The sequence below is a fragment of the Bidens hawaiensis genome, unplaced genomic scaffold (assembly GCF_021521415.1).
Source record: "Bidens hawaiensis isolate Kalapana, Puna unplaced genomic scaffold, B.hawaiensis_p1.1 tig00017234_1, whole genome shotgun sequence".
Classification (NCBI taxonomy): Eukaryota; Viridiplantae; Streptophyta; class Magnoliopsida; order Asterales; family Asteraceae; genus Bidens; species Bidens hawaiensis.
Window position 1 is genome coordinate 359,342 of NW_027492606.1, and position 1,752 is coordinate 361,093.

At 41.5% G+C, this 1,752-nt stretch overlaps 1 protein-coding gene across 1 annotated transcript; it reads left to right on the forward strand.

The window, feature by feature from the left end:
* The first annotated feature begins 828 nt into the window (after positions 1-828).
* LOC143553413 (uncharacterized) lies at positions 829-1,479 on the forward strand. Its single transcript, XM_077043415.1, has one exon. It carries the CDS (start codon positions 829-831, stop codon positions 1,477-1,479), a length of 651 nt encoding a protein of 216 aa, XP_076899530.1.
* Positions 1,480-1,752: the final 273 nt, after the last annotated feature.

Genomic DNA, 1,752 nt, shown 5'->3' on the forward strand with positions numbered 1-1,752 from the left:
GTATGGTTATTCGATGCAAAGAGGGAAACGGACCATAATAATATCTAAGGTGAATAAGTGTGAGTTGTGTAGGGGTGGACATGGTACTTTGGAGTGTCCGTTAATGAATAAAGAAGAGGTGGATTTTGTAGTGGGTCAAAACATGTTCCCAAATTCTTTCAGCAGTAATAACAATTCAAGCTGGGACAACTACAAGAACCTGAATCTAAATAACTCCAATTAGCGTCCCTCCAACGCATTTTCGGGTTTCCAGTCTAATTATACCCGAGGGTAGCGTCAGTATAATAATGGGGTTAGAATGTTCAGAGTTCAAGTAATGGGCAAGATTGGAGTAGTGGGCTTGGTAGACTGGAAGAGATGTTGCAACAAGTACTTATGAAAGATCAGACCTACCAGAAAATCTTCGCAAAGAATGATCTACTTTTGAAGAATCATCAGCCATTGCTCCTTGAACTTCATAGATCCATCGTTGATATAGCTCAACTTCTAGATGAGACACTCCCTGGTTGGTTTTCAGGAAATGCCCAACCTAATTCGGCTGCTTAGATCAAAGCCATTTCCACTCTTAGTGGAAGGGTTTTAGGTCTGGAGAGAGAGGTTGAGGTAGAGGAGGTGGATGAGTTGGTAGATGAGGAGATAGTGATGAAGACTCATAGGAGGGTGCAACCTAGGCTAGGCCCAGCAAGTACCACACCAACCAGTGAGCTCATAGTAGAAGAAAGTGTATAGAAGAAATCGAGAGAGGTTAGGCCGTCACATATTATAGTACCATATCCAGACCGTCTTAAGAATCAGAAATTCACTAGAGAGTATGGGCAATTCTTAGTCATGTCCAGGCATCTTATGATTAATCTTCCTTTTATCGAGGCCCTCCAGCGTACGTCGAAATATGCCAAAATTTTGAAGGATTTTCTTAAACGTAAGGAAAGTCTGGAGGAGCTTTTGACCGTTCCACTGAACGGAGAGTGTTATGCGGTAGTTCTCAATAAGCTATCAGAAAATTACCCAATCTCGGCATTTTCACTATTCCAAGCATTAGCAAATCTAGGAGCTAGCATAAACATAATACTGTATTCATTGTATGAGAAGCTAGGCCTAGAAGAACTTATACCCACTCGTATGTCCTTGTCCTTAGCCGACCACTCGGTGAAGTACCCTAGGGGAATCATAGAAAATTTCTTCGTTAAAGTCGATAATTTGGTTTTCCCCATTGATTTTGTTGTTCTTGATATGAAGGCCAACGAGAGAGTTCCTATCATTTTAGGTCATCCATTCTTGCGTACTGCTAGGGCACTCGTTGATGATTTTGAAGGAAATATCACTCTTAGGGCCGGCAACAATAGTGTCACTAATGTTGCAAAATCCATGAGACATTCGAGTAGTCAAGACGGTTTCATTGATCCCTGTCATCCCATTTACTCGATAGACTCTATTATTCCAAGCATTGATCCACGTCTTGACCATTTCCATTCAGTCTGAATTATTGTGGAAGATGAATGAGAGGTCACGTTTTCTCGAGTGATGATGGAGTATGATAGAGAGAGTGGTGGTGGTAAGCGAAAGTTTAAGGAGGTTGGAGAGAAGAGAAACATGATTGGTGAGTGGTTAGATCATGATGCAGTGTCTTGGAAGGCACTGAAGTTTTACTGAGGTGGAGGAATCTCCACTCAGACGGCCGAGTAGATCACACAGCAGAGTAACTTGAGTGAAAAATCAAGGGTAGAGTTTGTATTTTTATCCCATTTTTATTTT